This window comes from Bos indicus x Bos taurus, chromosome 14 (assembly GCF_003369695.1).
Source record: "Bos indicus x Bos taurus breed Angus x Brahman F1 hybrid chromosome 14, Bos_hybrid_MaternalHap_v2.0, whole genome shotgun sequence".
Taxonomy (NCBI): Eukaryota; Metazoa; Chordata; class Mammalia; order Artiodactyla; family Bovidae; genus Bos; species Bos indicus x Bos taurus.
This window is the reverse complement of record NC_040089.1, coordinates 81,611,051-81,632,634: the sequence shown is the minus strand read 5'-3', so window position 1 is coordinate 81,632,634 and position 21,584 is coordinate 81,611,051. Positions and strand designations below refer to the sequence as shown.

At 50.6% G+C, this 21,584-nt stretch overlaps 1 protein-coding gene across 9 annotated transcripts in view; it reads right to left on the bottom strand.

The window, feature by feature from the left end:
* DEPTOR (DEP domain containing MTOR interacting protein) overlaps positions 1-21,584 on the bottom strand; it is a 199,406-nt gene that overhangs the window by 45,963 nt on the left and 131,859 nt on the right. For 4 of the 9 annotated variants that reach the window (XM_027561690.1, XM_027561692.1, XM_027561694.1 and 1 more), the window contains exon 9: positions 439-498. The exons of 2 other annotated variants lie outside the window; for them this stretch is intronic. In XM_027561690.1, the coding sequence (XP_027417491.1) occupies positions 439-498 (60 nt within the window). Of the gene's footprint in view, positions 1-294; positions 499-17,265; positions 21,117-21,584 lie in introns of those variants that run through there. 3 more of the 9 variants (XR_003514533.1, XM_027561691.1, XM_027561699.1) reach the window with 3 other exon arrangements.

The following is a 21,584-nucleotide window of genomic DNA, read 5'->3' as shown; positions in this document are numbered from 1 at the left end:
AGGCCCGCGGGCCCGACGCGCGCAGTGAAGGCCCGCGGGCCCGACGCGCGCAGTGAAGGCCCGCGGGCCCGACGCGCGCAGTGAAGGCCCGCGGGCCCGCCGTGCGCAGTGAAGGCCCGCGGGCCCGACGCGCGCAGTGAAGGCCCGCGGGCCCGACGCGCGCAGTGAAGGCCCGCGGGTCCGCCGCGCGCAGTGAAGGCCCGCGGGTCCGCCGCGCGCAGTGAAGGCCCGCGGGCCCGACGCGCGCAGTGAAGGCCCGCGGGCCCGACGCGCGCAGTGAAGGCCCGCGGGCCCGACGCGCGCAGTGAAGGCCCGCGGGTCCGCCGTGCGCAGTGAAGGCCCGCGGGCCCGCCGCCGCCGCCGCCCCGCTCAGCACTCCAGCTCCTCCATGACCTCCATCACGATGGTCCGCGGCCCGGTCAGAATCAGGTTGCTCACCGTCCGGTAGTCGACGTGCAGCACGTTAAGCCCGTTCACAGAGACGACGAGCTGACAGACCTGGAGGGCAGAGAGAAAGCACCTCTTGAATCCCGCGGCGGCCCAGGCGAGGGCGCGGCGCTTCCGTTACCGCGACGCGGACGGACCGGAGACTGTCACACGGGGCCAAGCAAGTCAGATGGGAGAGGCAAACGGATGCGGTGTCGCCCACGTGCGGGGCCTAAAAAAGGCGCACAAGAGCTTACCTCCAAAGCAGCAGCGGGGTCACAGGTGTAGAAAACAGACTTCCGGTTACCAGGGGGTGAGGGGTGGGGGGTGAAGTGGGAGGTTGGGACGGACGCCCACACGGCACTGAACACGGGGCTTCCCCAGCCGCGCTAGTGGTAAAGAACCTGCCCGCCAGCGCGGGAGCCACAGGAGACTAGGGTTGCATCCCTGGGTCGGGAAGACCCCCTGCAGGAGGAGGCAACCCACTCCAGTGTTCTTGCCTGGAGAAGCCCCTGGGTAGAGGAGCCTGGTGGGCTACAGTTCATGGGCCACAAAGGGTCAGACACGACTGAAGCTCCGTGGCACAATGATACATATAAAATAGGTAAGTGCGTAGCACAGGGAACTCTGCTCAATACTCTGTACTGACTTCATATGGGGAAGGAACCTAAAAAAGAGCTGCTGTATCAATATGTACACCCACCTCACGTGGTACAGCGGACGGACATAACACTGTAAGTCAACTACACTCCAATAAAATTAAACAATAAACTAAGCATATTTATTTTTTTTTGCCACACTGCACAGCACATGGGATCTTAGCTCCCCAACCAGGGATCGAAACCAGAGCCCTTTGCGTGAGAACACGGAGTCTTAACCACCGGACCGTCAGGGACACCTGAGATTGAGGAATAAAAGAATTTGTTACCGTGGGTGTTAACCTCAGGCTCGAACCCCCCCTTCCTGAGGGAATACAAGCTGCAGCTGCTGAGAGGCGTTATCCTGTCTAATGCAAAAGTCTAATCATGTCTAACTTTCACCAGAACTTGTTAAGCTGAAGCTGAAAGTCGCTCAGTCATTTCCAACTCTTCTCGACCCCGTGGACTGCAGCCCGCCAGGCTCCTCTGCCCATGGGAGTCTCCAGGCAAGAACACTGGAGTGGGCTGCCGTGCCCTCCTCCAGGGGGTCTTCCTGACCTGGGGACTGAACTCGTACCTCCTGCAGGTGGGCGCTTTACCACTAGGGCCACCTGGGAAGCCCATGAAGGTGCACACCTGCTCTCAATTACCATTATGCGTGTTGATGCCACAAAGAACGTGAAAATACTAGAACACCTGAAATCAGTTTCCTTTTATTGTTTTCCGAGTGGGTAGGATCAATGGAAAGTCGAACACTTATGAACAAAGGTAACAAATATGAAGCGTAAACAACACAGAATGTAAGGTGTACATCATGTCTTAAGTGCAAACATGAAATACAATGCGTAAAATACTGTATTAGTGAGTCTAAAGATACTATACCTTAGATAAATCAAAATTGGAACACAGTAAAGGGCAGCTGTGTATCTGTGGAAAAGACCCAGGACCTGGATTCCAGACACACAGCTGCCCTTTACTGTGTTCCAATTTTGATTTATCTAAGGTATAGGTATCTTTAGACTCACTAATACAGTATTTTACACGTTGTATTTCATATTTACATTTAAGATATGACATCCTTTTCTGGATGATCTTAATAAAGGCATTTGTCTTCCTCTAGGCCTCCGTGACATCATTTATGAGACACAGTTGGGTAAAAACACTATCTTCACAGGTTCAAATGAATGAATTTTAAATTGCTTTGCAAATATCAAGCCCTATACCAATAGTGGCTTCAATTAACTTCTTTTCCTTTTAAAATATCTTTTTTCAAGGTCATATGCAAAACCAAATGCATTGTACAGAGTGGCAAGAACAGTGTTTATTTACTCAATAGACACGGGCTGTTGTCATAAACCTCTGTCTCCTCCACTCAACTTACAAACTACGGTGCTGTTCTATACAAGGAGAATAATCGCTGTTTCTCCATTCCCGTTTCCACAAACCTGTGTCGTGAATTCAGGGCACTTTTTTTTCCCCCAGAGCACATCTTGTACAGAATCAGCGGTTCTCAACCATGGTTGAAGTCAGAATATGGTCATGTGAGCAGGTCAGAGTACATCCCGAAGCAAACTACGACTAATTTGCAGGACAATTTAGTGCTAGTGTAATGTAGACGCTTGCTTCTCAGAAGAAAAGTTATGACCAACCTAGACAGCATATTAAAAATCAGAGACATCACTTTGCCAACAAAGGTCTGTCTAGTCAAGGCTATGGTTTTTCCTGTGGTCATGCATGGATGTGAGAGTTGGACTGTGAAGAAAGCTGAGTGCTGAAGAATTGATGCTTTTGAACTGTGGTGTTGGAGAAGACTCTCGAGAGTCCCTTGGACTGCAAGGAGATCCAACCAGTCCATCCTAAAGGAGATCAGTCCTGAATATTCATTGGAAGGACTGATGTTGAAGCTGAATATCCAATACTTTGGCCACCTGATGTGAAGAGTTGACTCATTGGAAAAGACCCTGATGCTGGGAAAGATTGAGGGCAGGAAGAGAAGGGGACGACAGAGGATGAGATGGCTGGATGGCATCACCCACTCAATGGACGTGAGTCTGAGCAAGTTCCGGGAGACAGTGAAGGACAGGGAGGCCTGGTGTGCTGCAGTCCATGGGGTCGCAGAGAGTCGGACACGACTCCACGACTGAGCAGCCGAACGACAACGACGTAGGCACTTGCTAGAGCTTGTGTTTTCTGCTGCAGCGTCAGGAGTCAAAGAACGAGAACCCCATCCCCTCCCCATCCAGAGAGCCGACTTTAGAGCAAGGCGCTTCTTTCCTGCAAACGGATGAAGAGTCTTTCTGTGTCGCCCAAGGAGAGGGCAGAAGCTGCCGGGTGCGCCTGCACTCTGGCGACCCCTTCCCAGGCTCACGAGGGTGAGACGCGTCTCCCGGTCGCTCAGGGGGCGCCGGCAGCATTCAGTCTCAGCCAGAACTGTATTCTGTCCCCTGCGTAGTGTTTGTTTCCCTTGACCAACATTTAAAAATTAGGAAATTTTCACACAAAGTCTAGATTTCTAGGGCACTTCTCCAGTGGTCCAGTGGCTAAGACTCCACGCTCCCAGTGCAGGGGGCTTGGGTTCGAGCCCTGGTCAGGGAACCAGATGCCACATTCTGCAACTAGAGGTTCTGCACTCAGGAACTAAGACTGCAGATCCTGTGTGCCCCTGCTGGGACTCAGTGCAGCCAAATAAGAAACAGAAACAAATATATTTTTAAAAATTCCAGATTCTGGCCTCTTTGGAAGAGTCTGAAGATCTAACCACACCAGACGTGGATGGCCGCTGGACCCTGCTCCGTAGCGGCTGCCCCTTTGAATGGTCATGTTCTCTCGTATGCTGTGGTCCTCAGCACTTCTGTTTTTCTCACACCTGGATGAGAGGTGTTTCAGATCTGTGATCCCTGATCTGGGGCCACCAGAGAGAAAGAGATAAGGAGAGGCGGGCTAGGTGCTTCAAAACTAAAGTGGAAGTGTTAGCCGCTTAGTTCTGTCTGACTTCTTGCACCCACATGGACTGTAGCCCGCCAGGCTCCCTGTCCATGGGATTCTCCAGGCAAGAACACCAGGTGGGTAGCTGTTCCTTTCTCCAGGGGATCTTCCCCACCCAGCGATCAAACCTGGGTCTCCTGCGTTGCAGGCAGACAGAAGGACTCTTTTACCATCTGAGCCACCAAGGAAGCCCTAAATAGTCTGGGTTCCCTAAAATATCTTGTGATGTTGATGTTGTTTAGCTTCTTCCAACTTCATAAGAAGGTTTTTACTCAGTTAAGGTTGACTTGCTTCTTCTGTCACTTAAAATCCTCAACAATATAGAAATTTAGACATTTGTTTCATTTTTTCCCCTTGAATGAGTTAAAAAAAAAAAAAAAAAAGCCTTTTAAACATGTATCCTGCTTATCTTCAAGGTAGTATTTTTAGAGTCAGCCTGTTGGAAAGATGTCATCTCTCCCTAAGTGGTCCGAACAGGTGCTGTGGTTCCAGCGGGTCCAATGTCCTGTTATTAAAAATGTGCAAAATGATCCAGAAAGGCAGGTATTGCCATGCAATGTATCTGGTTTTAATGAACTTCAAACTGGCGTCTCTGGTACACTATGTTCTGAAAATCAACACACGTGACAAGTAACAGTGGAAACCACACGGCCCAGGCGAGACGACTTCTCTACTGACGTGAAAAAGCGCAAACCCACAGCACGTGCGCTGACCTCTGAACAGACCAACCTCGGCACCCAGCGCCTCCCGCGGGGGTCAGAGCGCTTTACATGCCCCCCAGGCAGTTACGAACACTCAAGTCAGGCTTACAATTATCTTTATCAGATCGGTTTTCAAAGCTTTGATTGCAATGGCCTCATTTCCACAGTTCACTGAAAAGAGCTCATTCCTAAGCGCCTGTAGCTGCTCTGAACTCATCTCCTACAAGGAGGACACCTTCAGTTTTTTTACCTTTTGTTTTTACTTTAAAATTTACTTTAACATTTACTTTAAAATTAATATAATTGCTTATATTAGTTTCAGGTGTGCCACCGTAGTGATTCGATAATTTTATACAGGATGACCCTCTCTAGTTACCATCTGTTGCCATACAAAGTCAGTACAGTATTTTTCACCACGTTCCCTACACTGCACACTTAGTCCTAATTTTCGGCTAGAAGTGGGTACCTCTTAGCCCTCTCCCCCTAGTTCATGTGCCCCTGTTTTCATCTCAATGGTGCTTTGGTTTTGTTTCTCTTTAAAAAACCAAAAAACAGTTTACTAATTAAAAAACAAAGCAGTATACCAGCTGTATTAGAGAAGTTTGCAGAAATGAAAAAGCTATTCATAATTCAAGTGAATATAACTACTATTTTTGCATATTACCTTCAAGTTCTTGTCTTCCCATATATATCTTTCACCTTCACTTTATAAAGAAGGGAAATGGAAGACATCATCCTTAATGAGCAAACTCTGAGAGAAGGTGAAGGACAGGGAGGCCTGGCGTGCTGCAGTGCATGGGGTCGCAAAGAGTCGGACACGCCTGAGCGAACGAACAATACCATCTTTAATGAAGAGGAGGAATAAAGCCTCCCCAAGTCTTGGGTACGTGATGTCTCTGAGCAGCAGGGCAGTGCAGAAAGGTTCTGAAAACCGGAGTCGGTCGGGTAGGAGGTAACAAGAAGAGGAGGCAGGACTCGGACACCGCGGGCTGAGGTCAGGCTGGATAAACACTGAGGCTGCGCCCCAGGCTTCCTCCCCGGAAGGAGCCAAACCAAGGAAGCAACCTCGCCTCTAATCCCCCTGCCCCGTGCTGGCGGTCGGACGCTAGCCGCTAGCCCTCCGAACAGCCAGGGTGCGCTTGGGGCTGTACAGCTGCCCAGTAGTCCTTGTATGGCTGGGCCCATCACAATCACCTGAGTGCTTCATGCAGACTGGGAGTGAGGTGGAGGAGACACGCCGCACGCGGGATCGCCCCAGTGTCCTCTCTCCACCCGGGAAACCTGTATCCACCAGGCACTGGGATCCCTGCCACGGAAACTCTCCTACGGAAGCCACTCTCAGCTGTTCTTCTTTTCTTTCTCATCTTGAAAAAGAAGGAAGGCTTGGAAGGGACGGCTGCTTCAGGCTTTCCCCGAAAATAATAAAACACTGAGCAAGACAGAGACCCAGACGGATCCAGAAAAGAATCAGGGAGAGCTGAGTCCCAGTGAGTAGGAAACGGAAGCCTGTCCAATCAAAGGAGACAGAAAGCAGAACCAAGGTGTGACGGGCAGGCTAACACTGAAATTCCCAATCAAGCAGAATCCTCAGATGTGTCTAGAGATCACCCTAATCGAGCTCCCACAAAAAGTAGAATTCCTCTCTACAAATCCCACCAGGCATCCCAGCTACCCTGCTAGAACGTTCCTTGTGACAGGAAGTACGCTGATTAGTGAAGAAGCTTATTTTGAGGCAGTTACATGTTAGAAGTTTCAACTACAAACTCAGTCTATATTATTTAAGCCAACGTGTAGAAAACTATTTGTTGGTTTGTTTCTGGCTGTGCTGGGGCTTGGCTGCTCCGACACGTGGGGTCCTCCCCGAGTGGGCAGCGGGTCCGGGCTCAGTGAGTAGATTGGCGAGTGGATGCTCGAACACTGGACCACCGGGAAGTGCCTGTTTAAGGCGTTTTTGCTGTTCAGTTGCCTAAGTGAAAATCCCATCCCAAGATAAAACAGCGGCTTTCAAGCTGTATTGCAAATATAAGTCACCTTTCAAGGGCTTGCTGAAAATGTGAATTGTCAGATCTTATCACCAACTCTCGGAGAAGGCAATGGCACCCCACCCCACATGGAGGAGCCTGGTAGGCTGCAATCCATGGGGTCGCTGAGGGTCAGACACACTGAGCGACTTCACTTTCACTTTTCACTTTCATGCATTGGAGGAGGAAATGGCAACCCACTCCAGTGTTCTTGCCTGGAGAATCCCAGGGACGGGGGAGCCTGGTGGGCTGCCGTCTATGGGGTCGCACAGAGTCGACTTAGCAGCAGCAGCAGCAGCATCATCGACTCAATGGACATGAGTTTGAGTAAGCTCCAGGAGTTGGTGAAGGACGGGGAGGCCTGGCATGCTGCAGCCCATGGGGTCGCAAAGAGTCAGACATGACTGAGCAACTGAACTGAACTGAATACATCCTACAGCTCTGAGAATTAACAACCCCAAATACAAGAGGGGGACTGACATTTCAGATGTTACTGTACTTACTGCTTGCCTGCAATCTCTTTCATTTTTAAAATTTTTACTTTTCCAAAATATTTATTGACTTATTTGGCTGCACCAGGTCTTAATGGTGGCCTGTGGGAGCTAGTTCCCCAACCAGGGATCGAGCCCGGGAGTGCTGCATTGGCAGTGTGGAGTCTTAGCCAGTAGACCACCAGGGAAGTTCCTATTTCATCCATAAAGCCAAATTTTGCTATCTTCTAAACTTTAAAATGAGGGCTTCCCTTGTGGCTCAGATGGTAAAGTCTGCCTGCAGTGCGGGAGACCGGGGTTCAATCCCTGGGTTGGGAAGATCCCCTGGAGAAGGACATGGTAAACCCACTCCAGTGTTCTTGCCTGGAAAATCCCATGGTCGGAGGAGCCTGGTGGGCTGTAGTGCATGGGGTTGCAGAGAGTCTGACATGACTGAGCGACTTCACTTTCTTTCTTTCTTAGACTTCAAAATGCATAATAACAATGCATGAAATGCTCAAGCTGAGATCTACGTCAGAGATAACACCCAAGCTGCTCAAAATGCAAAACCCCAAACCGCCATTGTGTCAGCACACGCACTGTGACAGCCACACATGAGCCCCGTGTCAAGAGTTACTGTGGCAGATACACACCACGGCCAGACCTGCCGAGGACGAAGCTGAGGCTCTTTCACAGCCGAGGTATCCAAACCAAAAGAGGGCTGAGGGGGAGCCAGATTAAGGAGTCATGAATAGATTAGGAAACACTTGAAAGCTGTTGAAAGTTTAGAAAGAAAAAAGCTATGTTTTAATGGTTCCTATTTCTTTAATGATGCATGCTCAGCAGTGTCCGACTTTCTGTGACCCTACTGACTACAGTACACCAGCCCCTCCGTCCATGGGATTCTCCGGGCAAGAATACTGGAGTGCGTTGCCATTTCCTTCTCTAGGGGATTTTTCTCACCCAGAGATCAAACCCATGTCTCCTGCGTCTCCTGCATTAGCAGGCAGGACGGAGGGCCTGGCGGGCTGCAGTCCATGGGGTCGCTAAGAGTCGGACACGACTGAGCGACTTCCCTTTCACTTTCTTTACCACTAGCGCCAGAAAGTTCTTTAAACTCTGCTCCAAATTATTACACCATGGCTTCCATAATCTAACATACAAGACTGCGAAAGCAACAGCATAATATTTAAATAGAGCACTGTCTCTTAATGGATGATTTTAAGTTTCTTTCCTTTTTTTATCCATACCTGGAAAGTCCAGCCATTTGATCTGTACACCTGGATCGCTTCTCAGGGTGCGGCTTGCCAGTCCACATGGGCAGCGTTCTAATGGCTGACAGGACCACCTAACGTGTTCCCAAAGTTCTTTACATGCTTGTATACTGAAGCCTCAGGCTACCTTGTCCCCTGAGTGATGACCAGTTCCCCCCAAATGGCCCCTGATACCACATGGAAACACACCTCGATGTGGTATCTAAGCACCTCTCACACACAAGTGTCTTAAGGACAATGATTTGATTTTTCCTTCCAGCATCTTTGAAAAATGGAGTAATGCTCACTTCATCATCATCAGGGGAATGATAAGGAAAATGGTAAGGGGGCGGTTTTACTCTTTTAAGTATAACTCAGGGACCTGCATGGTGGTCCAGCGGCTAAGACTCTACACTCCCGAGGCAGGGGGTCGGGGTCTGACTCCTGGTCAAAGAACCAGATCCCACCTGTCACAGCTAAGAGTCTGCACGCCGCAACTGAAGACCCCGCACGCTGCAACTGAAGACCCTGCACGCCGCAACGCAAACTGAAAGCCCACGTGCCTCGACTAAGAGCCAGCACAGCCAGGTGAGTAAATAAAATAAATACTGAAATGAAAACAGCATAAATCAGACTAATCTTTACAACTGGGCTAGACCTATCAGGTCTCATGATCCTCAACCAAAGTTTAAATAACCACATTTATTCATAACTCTTCTGCTAGAGTGAGGTGAACAGTAATGATTCCTGGGTGCAGATTTTAAAGATTCCCAGAGGAAGAACTCAAGGTGAATAAAGGATTGCATAATGACCCTTGGTAACAACGCTGCATATAACTCAGCCAGAAAACCCCCCAAGCCACACCATTTGCCATGGTGACTACATCACCTAATCTGTGCCTTTAACTGACGTTCCCTTTTTGTTACTGTGATCTTTGCTTCCCAATGGAGACAGGCCAGCAGAAGGCTCAGGAGCGCCTGTCTTCTGTAGGTGGGTGAGGATGCTGGTATCAGGTATCAACACAGCACGGGGGGTTGCCATGTTCAATGTGAGCCACTCTTTAGTCATCTATAAAGTTCAGCTTATTCGCATAAAAAGAAAAAATCCTAAAACGTGTGTCTCTGGGACCTGCTCTTTCTCTCCTTCCTTTCTGCCTCCCCAGTGAGGATTTCCCCAAGGGGGCTCCCAGGTGGGACAGTGGTAGAGTCCGCCTGCAGTGCAGGAGGCCCGGGTGTGATCCCTTGGTTGGGAAGATCCCTGGGACTAGGAAGTGGCAACTCACTCCACAGACAGAGGAGCCTGGAGGGCTACAGTCCATGGGGTCGCGAAGAGTCAGACATGACTGAGAGACGATACACACACGCAAATTAAGCACAGGCAATGGAGAAAGCCTGGGTCAGCAGGCAGGAGATAAAGTCTCGTCTTTGCTCTGCACCCAGAGAGCTGAATCATTCTGAACACGCTACATCACTTCTCCAAGCATTGGATCAATTGGGCTGGCTGGGAAAAAATGTATATTATTATATGAGACTTTACAGCATCTTTCAGCTCTAATATGAGAAAAAATACCTACTTGGGAGCTCCCTGGTTGCCTAATGGTTAGGATTCCGGGCTTTCACTGCTGTTGCTCAGGTTCGATCCCTAGTTGGGGAACTGAGATCCTGCAAGCCATGTGGCACAGTCAAAAAATTTAAAGAAAAAGAAAAAATGACTCCTCTTCATTAGTGATCAAACAACTATCGAACAACTGTTATAGCAACTTGGTCTCCTGGTTGCTTAGGTGCTAAGAACTAGGCCAAGAGTTTGCTTACATTACATTTGCAAGGGAGACACGATTTTTAGACAAGAAGTTGAGAAAAGTACAAATGAAGGAGTGTAGGAGGAGGTGCTCTCATGAGCTTAAGTGTTCTCAACATGTAAATAACAGCAACTGCTGCTGCTGCTGCTGCGAAGTCGCTTCAGTCGTGTCTGACTCTGTGTGGCCCCATAGACGGCAGCCCGGCGGGCTCCCCGTCCCTGGGATTCTCCAGGCAAGAACACTGGAGTGGGTTGCCATTTCCTTCTCCAATGCATGAAAGGGAAAAGTCAAAGTGAAGTCACTCAGTCGTGCCCTACTCTTAGCGACCCCGTGGACTGCAGCCTACCAGGCTCCTCCATCCATGGGATTTTCCAGGCAAAATAACAGCAACGGCAGAGGTCTAAAAGACACACTACAGGGACTTCCCTCGCGGTCCAGGGTTAAGACTCTGCCTTCCCGCAGGGGGCGTGGGTTCGATCTCCGGTCAGGGAAGCCGGTCGGGGAACCAAGATCCGACATGCGTGAGGCCAATAACAGCAACAAGATGCATTACAGTGACGCTGCAGATTATCCCTCTTCACTTTCAGTAAAGGACAGAACAATTGGTCTCATTAGGTGTAACATATGTGCATAAGCTATGGTCCCGGAGTCCACTTCTAAACATGTCCCCAGTATGAAGACTGCAGTACGATAAAGTTATACAAAATTCAGAAGCAGACAACTAATCCATGATCTTAGAATTCCTGGGTAGCAGTTTCACTCGTGATTTGCTTTGTAATATAGTTTGAGATGTACATGAATAATTTGTACATTTTCTATACAGTACAATCAATTTTTTAAACTCTTACTTTTTATAATTTACAAGTTCAGCCAAGCTACAAATTCTCTGAGTTATACTTTACTCAATTGTAGAATGGGGATTGTATTTATTATGGGGATCAAACCTGACGAGGTACTAAGCCCAGTGTTTAATAGCAGTGAAGCTAAATAAATGTTCTCTCTGTCCCTCTTCCTGTACAACCTCTCCCTCCAAAAGAGCCCCGTGGATGCAGACTGTTGAAACAGAGTCAGACCATCACACAGGTCCACAGGTGGGAAGCCAGCTGGGTTCTGGTTTGGGAAACAGAAATAGATGTCAAGTTGCAATTTTTCATTCATATCAGAAATTTAAACATACTTATTTTAAATGGAGAAATTTAAATAGGAAGGATACATTAGGAGGTTGGGATTAATGTATACACACTACTGTATAAAAAAAAGACAACCAAAAAGGATGAGCCGTGTGACATGTGTACGAGACTCAATATTTTGTAATAACCTATAAGGGAAGAGAATCTGAAGAAGAATATCATACACATTTATTTATTCTGAATTGCTGACTCAGTGATAGGTAGATACTTGCTGTGCTGAACGCCCGAAACTAACATGCTATTGTAAACCAGCTATACTTCAATAAAAGAAAGAAACATTTTTAAAAAGAAAAACATAAAAAACCCCACAGGGTGATAAGAGAAAAAGTTTCCCAATCCAACAGAACTCCATAAGGATAAAGAATCCATAAGCCACAGTAAATAATCAGCATAATTTTAAAGTAAGCAGAACAGTGGGATTCAGTTAGAAGAATCTCTGCTCCTGTCCCTAAGATATTCACTTTAATAAAGTTGCTTCAGAACTGAAGTAGTCACACAGCATTTAACTAGACTCACGGATGGTCCTTGGACAGAGCACTAGAGACATAAGCTGCGTCAAGACGTCAGTTACACCTCTCGCATGAGTTCCTTCCACCCACAGAATGCTTTATGTTTATAAACGCTCAGATTCAACAAGGATACTACTCAGGAGTTTTGTACATTCCTGGAGGAAATAAGTTGTGTGTCTATGCTTATTGCGTAATAGCTCTGACAGCGCAACACTGTTCCTGGAAAAAAAGAAAGAAAACTTGCAGCTGTAGGTTCAGTTCATAAATCTCTCCACCAAGTATGCAGCTGGCTGGACAGTGGCTGGCGTGGGAGGAGGCAGAGATCCGGCTCTCAGACACACACAGGAGCTGCTCTCCAGAGAATTCCAGCTTTCCCCTGCGTTCGGAGCCTTTTCAGAGGCTATACGGCTCTGCGGTGTCCCCGGAGAGCAGACTCCACAATTAGCCCTGAAGGAACACCAACGTGTGCAAGAACAACTTTCTTCCACAATACAACAGGGACAACAACAAAAACCCGCTAGAGAACTTTTGCTGCCAATGGAAAAACTCAGAGTGCTTGCTGGCTTCAGAAAGAATCTGCTCCCTTCAGACCCAGGCCAGCCTTGGTCCACTCTGCTCGGTTTCGGGGGGTGGGGGTGGTCGTGACGCCCTGGCGGGGATTCGGCCGTGAGCAGCTCGAGGTCAGTCCAGAGAGCCTGGGCTCCCCAAGTCAGGATGAACGTGCGCCTTCCTGGCCGTGCTCTGAGACGCGGGCCAGGCTGGCAGAGGATCTGCGGTCCACACTGGCAGTTCCGTCCCCCCCCACAGGCAACTCATGACTGCACAGGGACTGCGTCCAGGGGCTGCTTGAGCTAAAGACAGCACGCTTCTGGCCCGGTGGTTTGCCCAGGTTCAGGGAACTGAACAGAAGCAACGCAGGCGCCGATAACCCTTGGACTCCCCGGACGTCCTGCTCTGCTGGAGGAGTCTGACACCCGGGAGCCTTCACACGGCAGGAGACATGCCGTGATGACACCCCGCTCCTCCCACACACAGCTGGCGGCCCTGTGGACACGGAAGCTCCCTACAATTCCCCCTCTTTGCAGACTGGGTCTTCCACCAGCGGGAGACACGCTCTGACCTCAAGCATTCACTCCCACAGGAGCTGACGGCCAAAGCAAAGAGGCTCCAGGTCACACTTCCTCGCTGACCCTGAATTCTTTCCTCCACAAGAAACCTTTACTCAGTTAGCAGTTTACCCTTAGAATGTCTGTCATTCGCCATTTGACACCCAGAAATTATGCTTTTTTTCTGAATTATACTAAAATGTAAAATTAATATACCCAAGATGTTCAAATTCAATGAGACACAGAAGACAGTAATGTTATTCATAAGGTTATTCATGTTTTTATGCAAAAACATACAAGTTTGTTTTCACAAATGCAATGCGTTTTTCATATATTTTCTAAATTAATTTGTTTTTAATTGGAGGATAATGGCTTTACAATGTTGTGTTGGCCTCTGCCGTATCAGCCACAGGGATGCATGTGTCCCCTCTGTCTTGAGCCTCCCTCCCACCCCACCCCACCCCACCCCACAGGTGTTTTCATATATTATTTTAATCACAAGGGGGGGTCTGCTGTGCATTGATGGTATTCTCTAGCATGTACGATTGAGTCTAGTCTTCTGTTTGTTTTAAATATTTTCACTAGGCCGGCTGCACAGCTTGCCGGCTCCCAGTCCCCACTGGGACCCCAAGGGTCGAGCTCGGGCCCCTGCACGGGGGTGGAGTCCTCCGCGCTGGGCGACCAGGGGCCCCCGAGTGAGGCGGGCCTCGTTCCTCCACTCTTCCTCAGGAGTGCTGCTGCTCCTGTGTATGTGCGCACGTGTGTGTGCACTCTGTACAGATACACAGGCCACTGTCAAGCTGGTAGTGTTTTGACGGGAAAAGTAAAAAGATTATAAACAGGACTAAGCATGGAGCAACCTCCTGGGGGGCAGGATATCCGGGACCCAGACCCTTAGACTGTCTTAGAGAAGGCTAACGGGAGCAGAGCTCCCAGGGGGCAGAGCGGAGCCCACACTTCTGCTCTGGAGCCCCTTCCTGACTCCACCAGTGGCCAGGGCCGTACTCAGGACCCAGAAATCCGTGCGTGCAGAGAAGAGGCTGCCGACCAGCCTCCCCAGACCGTCTCAGCTCAGGGACTTGCACCGAAGGGTCAGGAGAGCTCCACACCGACGCGGCACAGGGCTGGGGCAGGAAAGCCAGCCACCTCCCGGCTCCCGCCGTCCAGCGGGAAAGAGAGGGCACGGCCCGGTGTGTTACACTCCGGGGCAGGTCCACTTCAGAAGCCTCACACACAGACCCAGAGAATGTGTGGATTTGAAGATTGGGCATCCCTCCAATGTCTCCATTCCCGGAGAAATGCCTAACCCCTGGCAGAGCTGATAACACAGTTTGCCAAGATTAGCCAGATGGACGAGCTGAAGAGCAGAAAGGAGAACAATGCCAATTGACACGAAGAGCACCGTGATACGATGGGAAGATTAAGGGCCCTGGAGCCAGGCAGACCTGGGGGAATCTGGCTTTTCGTTCTGTCACTGAGTTGCACAAGCAGAGGCTGTGAGTCACTCTTTCAGCCTCGACTGTAAGACACAGCTAATCTGCAGCTCGTAGGGCTGTGTGACGAAGACGACAGGAGATGACACGCGTTAGGCAACGGGTGTAGCACCAGTCTGAGCCCAGCAGAGACGGGCTCCTCCTTCCCACCATGCCCAGAGGACATACCAGACATAGTCGCATTAAGCAGTCTGCCCTCCCGGTCAGCTCGCATGAATGTTTACTTCTAAGGCTAATCCACTGGATTCTTAGCCAGGACCAAACTCTTCTTACTAAGCCTGTATGTAAGAAAGTGATTATAGGCTAACCCTGAAAAGCTGACTTCCATTCTGGGCATTTAAAAATGCTTCCAGGAACATTTTCCAGATGGTCATATTCAGCCTGGTCATATTGCTTCTTTCACGAAGTAGCCAAAATAAGCTAGGTCGTGTAGACAACTCGAGTTTGCCAGAACCAGTTCTCTTAGAAGTTTGGAGAGAGAAGACCAAACCGAGAGCTCCTACTTTAAACACTTAATCCATTCTGGGCCCCAGCCTCAAGGAGCCAGAGGGAAGAAGACAGAGTGGGTTTCTGCTCACAGAGACAACAGTGAAAGCAACCTCATTCTAGATTATGCAACTCAATTCCACACACAACAGCATGCACCAGTACCGCAGGCAGAGAAGGAGCTACCGCTCGTGAGGATACCCCGTTCTCCTTCACTGGGTGGATCTCACATTTATTCTCCCCATCCCCTCCTCATACTTGTACCAGGAGCATTCTGAGGGCCACTTATTAGGAAGGGCATACATATAAACAAGGGAACAGAGCTACGCGGTGTCAACTCGGCCAAGCAAGAAGTCCATTTCCCAGAGTCCCTCTCCAAGGCAGCCTCGGAGTCGAGTCAGCACGGGAGAAATGTGCGTAGCATCTGGAAGGTAGGTGTATAAGCCGGCATGGCTCACGGCTGCCCGGGTGACAGAGGCCCGCAGAGACGCCGTGGAGTGCAGCCCGCCCCACCCTATGTGGCCCCGGACCTGGGTCCTGCGGTCCTGCCCCCGGCTGAGGAGAGCGGCTTCAACCCCACCGGCCGTGAGCTCATACACGTGAGGACACCCCGGCGTGTCCAGCTGTCTGCGACCCCACAGACCGTACAGTCCATGGAGTTCTCCAGGCCCGAGTACTGGAGTGGGGAGCTGCTCCCTTCTCCAGGGCATCTTCCCCACCCAGGGTCCCGCATAGTCCTCCAGGGATTTCTTCTCCAGCCTCCCCAATAATCCCATTCCAGAACCTTCAGGAAAGAAAGCTGGAGTCGCCCAGCCAGACATGACAATTTGGGAGCCATAAACGACGGAGGGACTTACTGAGTGCCCAGGGAGAAGGAAACGAGTGGTAGGGAGAAGTTATTACCACACACGCAGCGACGTTAACGGGACTACAGCTGCTCTCAGTTGCCCTTGAGGTGAGAGATGAACGCAGAAGGGCTGGCAGCTTCCAGCTTGCCCAGGCGCCCCAACCACCAGCCTGTATCTATCTGCTCCTCCCACTGCCTGTCCAACAAGAAGGACTCTCGCCCACCACCAGACCCTCTAAAAGAAGCGTCAAACAGAAACAGTCACACAGGCTTGAGACAGAGGATAAGCGAGTCAGAGCTCGGGTTCCAGCAGCAGAAATCTGACAGAGACATAAAGATGGAAGCTGACTGGCCAGACAGGACTGAAAGATCTGAGGATGGAAGCTGAGGACTGAGAGAAGAGGCAGGTTTAAGGCAAAGGCAAGCAAGGACTCGGAGGCACAGCTATGCTGATGAGACACTGGTGCTGGCCTCCAGATGAGACGGAACATGCCCCAGGGCGCTGAGCGTGTGGGGCGAGGACTCACACTGGGGGTCAGGACACAGAGCCGGCGAATGGTGCAGTGGGGGCGGGCGTGGACTCGGGACTGCAGAACGGAGCGCCCGGGACCTCCCTGCCAGTCCCAAGCTTAAGGCTCCCTGCTCCATGGTGGGGCCGGGTTCCATCCCTGGTCGGGGAACTAGGGTCTCAGACGCTGCAACCAGAGATCCCACGTCTGCAGAGAAGAGCTGGTGCAACACACAATTAAAAAACAAACAAAAACCCCAAATGGAACACCTAGTTACAGACACGGATTTTCTCCCAGCCCTCTCGGTATATATCCCACCTCCACACGATCGGAAGCTCCGAGAGAGGGAGTGACAGATTTCCCCAGAGCCTGAGGCACCACGCCGGGCCACACAGCTCTGGTTCCAGCTGACACGGAAGCAGGTGGCCCACAGCAGCTCGGGGCTTCCCAGCTGGCGCCAGTGGTAAAGAACCCGCCTGCCAATACAGGTGACATGAGAGACCGGGTTCGATCCCTGCGTTGGGAAGGTCCCCTGGAGGAGGGCACGGCCACCCACTCCAGTGTTCTTGCTGGAGAATCCCATGGACAGAGGGGCCTGGTGGGCTACAGTCCATGGGGTCGCAAAGAGTCGGACACGACTGTCTTAGCACACAAAGAACGGTTGGCACCCCGCCCCCTGACCTCTCCAAGGCCCCCTGACCTCTCCAAGGCAACCCGCCCCCTGACCTCTCCAAGGCCCCCTGACCTCTCCAAGGCAGCCCCGCCCCCTGACCTCTCCAAGGCAGCCCCGCCCCCTGACCTCTCCAAGGCAACCCCGCCCCCTGACCTCTCCAAGGCAGCAGGCGGTCATGCCACCTCTGAGCCCACACAGATGAGGTCTGTGCCTGGCCCTGATTATTCTGGAACTTGAGCTCATCGGCCCAGCTGTGGGTTCATGCAGGCCAGAACGCTGTGCAGTTGGCCACTGTGGCCCCACCAAGGCCCAGCAGCTGGTCACACGCGGCCCCAGACAAAGGCAGCTTTCTCTCTCGTCTGAGAGCGGGGGCTCTGGGGGCCTCCTGGGCAGATGGCTGGCCTTCCCCGCCCCCCAGCAAGACAGCCGCGTCTCAACGCCTGCCCTGGGAGCTTTTCCCCAGTCAGCAGAAGCTGCAGCCAAATCTGGGTGGCCGCAGGCCTAGCATGAAGGAGGAGGGGGAAGGAAACAGTTTCTCCTCAGCAGAGAAAAATCCACGTTTTAAACCGAAATACCCGACGCGTATTTGAATTCACAAGAAATCAACCTCCTTAAACTAGCCTTAAACTTGCCTCAGTACGTTTTCCTTCTCTTTTAAAAAAACTTCTGCCGTTCAAAGAGAACAGGACACGGTGGGATTTTCCCAGGCTGCGGGACCGCAGCTGCGCCCTGGCAGCTCTGTGGCAGCCTCGTCATCCAAAGGGGCTGGAAGCCCATCCCTCCTCAGGGACGTGGGGCAGAGCTGTGTCTGAGGCTGGCTCCCGGGGAGCCGGGCTTCTGGAATGCCACGAGGCCCAGCTGCAACGATTCAAAGCCGCTGCGCTGGTCGCAGACGTCACGGGGGCTCGGGCACACGGTCAGGGGCTGGGGGCTGCCGTCCGGCTTCGTGAGAAGTGTGACATCATGAGTCAAATATGCTTGGAACCAATGCGCGGCAAGGAGACACCTCCGAGCAAAACGCACAGCACGCACGCGCCTCTGCAGTGTCTCAGAGAGAAGCCACGGAACCCCGCCTTCCGCCTGAACCTGAGGCACGGAGCCCGCACAGCCTGTCTTCCGAGCACCGGAAGGATGAGGCAGCGCGGAGCACATCCTTTAAGGGTCTGGGTGGTGCGCCTCACTCGGCAGCTGCACGGGGAAATCACCTGTGAGTTTCTGAAAACTGCTGATGAACCAGCCTCGCCCCAGACCAGGGAGTCCCTACCTCTGGATATTGTTGTTGGGGTTTCCAGGTGATTCTGAGGGACGCTGAAAGCTGAGGAACAGTGGTCTGGGCATTCACTCAAGGATTTACGTGTTCCTGCTTATGCTCGTTTCAAACAAGAGGATTAGACAGAAGTCCAGTCCCCCAGCTGGAATTCACCGATGAGAAAAGCTGAACTCACTCTGTACTTGGCCCGGAACAACTTAATTTGGGTCTTTGATTTTCTAACATGTAAAATGGAGTTAATAGTACTTGCTCAGCTCTGTTTCAGGAAGTTGTGAGAGAGAGAGAGAGAGAGAGAGAGAGAGAGAAATGTAATATTCTTTGACCTATGTTTAACCAAAGCTAAGCATTTTCATTATTACTATTAAAAACAGTTGAACATAATATAAACTCAAAAGAGGCCAGATCATATTAATTACTGAAATGACTATGATGGCAGGGGTGGAGCAGAGAAGGGATGGAAATAATACAAACTGGGTTTCCCCAGGGCAGGCCAGGCATGAAACTGCTCTCTCTCCCTCTCTCTCTCTCTCTCTCTCTCACACACACACACACACACAATTTCACAGCACGGTCAGGAGTGCTCAGAGCCTAGTTGTGGTTATCTTCCTTAAGCCTGCCTAAGTCACTTCACTTCTGTGGACTTGACTTTCCTTACCTGTAAAATGAGGTTGGACCAGGAGATTTAGAGCCTGGGTCCAAAGGTAGATGATCCATACACAGCACTAAACTGTGCACAGCTGCGATTCTGTCTCTCACTTTCTGTCTCTCTCACACACACACAGCCCTTTTTTTTCTAGGAAAAAGGCCCACAGCTGCCACTACTTTCTCAAAGAGGCATATGACCCGTACATAATGTTAAGAACCAGTGGAATCTTTTCAGCTCTCAGTTTCTGATTACTGGTAGTGGGAATAACACTTCTATTGGTGTTGGAAATTCAAAAGACATTTTTATATGGGTGAACTTCAAACACATTTATAAATCTACCCTGGATGACAGCCAAGAATAACACCTAGCCAATGACCATTAAACGCTGTCAACAGCTTCTTCCCCTCCCAGAAGTCAAACTAGTTTGAAAGCGATGTCGAAAAACCAGCAAGGTCTACTCTGGCCCAGAGAGGCCTGCAGGGACCAGAGCCGCCCGGGTCCCTGCCAACCCGGAGGCCTTCTGAAGGTCCACTCTCTGGTTCCACGGGGAGGATGTGTGTGCATGGCTGAATGACAAACGGAGCAGGAAACGGATCCTTAGGGCAAAGGCAGACAGATCGAAAGACAGGGCGCAGCCAGAATGAGGACCAAACCAGTGCCAGAGAGACAGACAGCGGAGGGAAGCAGGTGCCGAAGCGCTGAGTGGAGCGAGGTTTCTGACGGTGCCTAGTACGGTCGCTGCATGAGGCTCCTGACGATGTAATCGCTTGCTATCCCGGGACACTAAGGTTCGTGCTTTCAGCCTTCCAACAGCAGAACATACTCGTTCCGGAGCCCAGCTTACATTGTCATATTACAGCCTAAAATGAACTGCTTTGGGCCACTCGAATCCCTGGGATACACAAGGCTCGGAGACATGGACACATTCTTTCCAGTTTTCAAAGCTCAAGCCTGTACTGTCAAGCCTTTTATTCATTTGAATTTCTTAGCTCACAAGAATGCCGACCATCACGGTCAAGTTCTTGGAGGACACAGTTTCACAACAAGAGCCAGGGCGGCGCCAACCCAAACGCAGTATTATCCTCTGTCCACAGGAGCAGCTAAATCCCTAAGGCACAGTAAGGGCATTTTTGGCTTATTTTTTCTCTTGATATAATCACTTCCACACATTTACAGTAACGGTTCCAAAGCACAGGGTCTAGAGCCAGGTACGTCTGAGTTCACACACAAATCTTAACCTCAGGCAAAGTTCTTAACCCTCTGAACCACAGTTTTTTCCCATCTGTAAAAATGGAGACAATACCTCTGTCCAGAATTGCTGTTTTCAGTGATAAAGCAGAGATGACCTAGCACGGCTCTCATCACGTACCATCACTCGAGCAGAGATGACGTAGCACGGCTCTCATCACGTACCATCACTCGAGCAGAGATGACCTAGCACGGCTCTCATCACGTACCATCACTCGAGCAGAGATGACCTAGCACGGCTCTCATCACGTACCATCACTCGAGCAGAGATGACCTAGCACGGCTCTCATCACGTACCATCACTCGAGCAGAGATGACGTAGCACGGCTCTCATCACGTACCATCACTCGAGCAGAGATGACCTAGCACGGCTCTCATCACGTACCATCACTCGAGCAGAGATGACCTAGCACGGCTCTCATCACGTACCATCACTCGAGCAGAGATGACCTAGCACGGCTCTCATCACGTACCATCACTCGAGCAGAGATGACCTAGCACGGCTCTCATCACGTACCATCACTCGAGCAGAGATGACGTAGCACGGCTCTCATCACGTACCATCACTCGAGCAAAGATGACCTAGCACGGCTCTCATCACGTACCATCACTCGAGCAGAGATGACCTAGCACGGCTCTCATCACGTACCATCACTCGAGCAGAGATGACGTAGCACGGCTCTCATCACGTACCATCACTCGAGCAGAGATGACCTAGCACGGCTCTCATCACGTACCATCACTCGAGCAGAGATGACGTAGCACGGCTCTCATCACGTACCATCACTCGGCCAGTGTGGCTTTAATTGATCTCAGAAGTGTTTTCACTAGTTCTCCATTATATCTCCTGAAAGGACCAGAAGGGGCCCCAAAATGTTAAACGGAAAGGCTACCGTTTTATACAACTACATTCAGTGCCATCTGCCTCTTTATCTGAAATAACTAATACATTGTCTGGACATCCATTTTCAAATTCATTTAGAAGACAAACATGGGCACCAACTCTGTACCAGGCCAGACGCCCGCGATCTTCGTATGAATTATATGGCCGCTGCTGGTCTGCAGGACACCTTATATTTGTCTCTCTGCTTTAGAATATTAATTACAGAGCTTCGGGAATGGACTCCCAATTACTTATTTGACCATGAATAAATGGAATCATTAAATGAGATTTAAAAATAAAAAATAACGGTGTTAGGTGTCACGTGGTGTGTGGCGGGCGTTAGAATGAAGTCCCCCTGTCTGAGCACTGTTAGGTGTCACGTGGTGTGTGGCAGGCGTTGGAATGAAGTCCCCCTGTCTGCCTGCCGCTAAG